Source organism: Frankliniella occidentalis, unplaced genomic scaffold, assembly GCF_000697945.3.
Source record: "Frankliniella occidentalis isolate FOCC.00 unplaced genomic scaffold, Focc_3.1 Scaffold25, whole genome shotgun sequence".
Lineage (NCBI taxonomy): Eukaryota > Metazoa > Arthropoda > Insecta > Thysanoptera > Thripidae > Frankliniella > Frankliniella occidentalis.
In genome coordinates this window covers 1245305-1246129 of record NW_026267155.1, presented here as the reverse complement: position 1 = coordinate 1246129, position 825 = coordinate 1245305, and the positions used below count along the sequence as shown (strand labels likewise).

The 825-nt window shown below is 59.0% G+C and overlaps 2 protein-coding genes across 2 annotated transcripts in view; both read right to left on the bottom strand.

Annotated features, from left to right (window-relative positions):
• Positions 1 to 176, bottom strand: part of LOC113212321 (transmembrane protein 145-like) — an 8539-nt gene extending 8363 nt beyond the window's left edge. Inside the window, exon 1 of the mRNA XM_052265228.1 lies at positions 33 to 176. Within this exon, the coding sequence (XP_052121188.1) occupies positions 33 to 176 (144 nt within the window). The remainder of the gene's footprint in view (positions 1 to 32) is intronic.
• A 195-nt stretch (positions 177 to 371) lies between these two features.
• The window catches only part of LOC113212318 (uncharacterized), a 13391-nt gene continuing 12937 nt past the window's right edge, over positions 372 to 825 (bottom strand). Inside the window, exon 5 of the mRNA XM_052265227.1 lies at positions 372 to 389. Coding sequence (XP_052121187.1) covers positions 372 to 389 — 18 coding nt within the window. The remainder of the gene's footprint in view (positions 390 to 825) is intronic.

Sequence of the window (825 nt, the reverse complement as noted above, 5' to 3'; positions counted from 1 at the left end):
GGGGGGGGGCGTCGGAGATGCAAAGGACTCACCAAGGACAGGCCGAAGGCGAACACGATCACCGGAACTCCCTCTTTAGGTGTCCGCGTGTCGGGTTGCCGACCCAAGACATTGGCCTCCTCCTCCTTCTCCTCCTCCTCCTCCTCCTCCACCAGAGCCTCAAGGGCTTTAACCATCCTTGTGACAAACCTCGGCGGGCCGCACGCGCCCCCGGCACGCAAGGGGAAGCCCCGCGCCCCCCGGCCAGGAGCCATCCCCCGGCCGCCCCCGGCCGCCCCCGCAGCGCGCGCCAGACGGCCGCCTGCGCCGCGCCTCATTGCCCAGGAATTGTTATGCAACCGATTTGAGTTTCTGTTGCATGAAACGGAACGTTAGAACATTACATCACTCTTTTAGATTAAAAAAAAAAATTAAAAAAGCAAAAAATACAGAAAAAAATGAAATGAGTGTTTGTGTGTTAACGTTACGTCTCGATTTATATTGACATGTGTTCATATTTGTCATCCAGCCATTCCCCCACCCCACCGACTCCAACCCTTCGCCCCCCCCCCTTCCTTTTCCTCTCTTCTCCCGCTGTCTGTCTCTCTCTCTCTCCGGATGCAGTGCGCCGTACCCCTCTCCAGCTGACGCGCTTCCCAGCGGCCTAACTAGCACGGCGCCCCGACAATGCGGGCGAGGCGGGGTGTGGTATGGCGGAACCGGGGGGCGGGGCTGCTCTCTGCTGCCGACAATCGGACAATCGCGCGGGCAGAGGAGAGCCAAGCCAGCGGAGCAGTGCGGCAACAAACTGTGAGATAATGGCGACAGTTTAGCGTTAACTGTGTG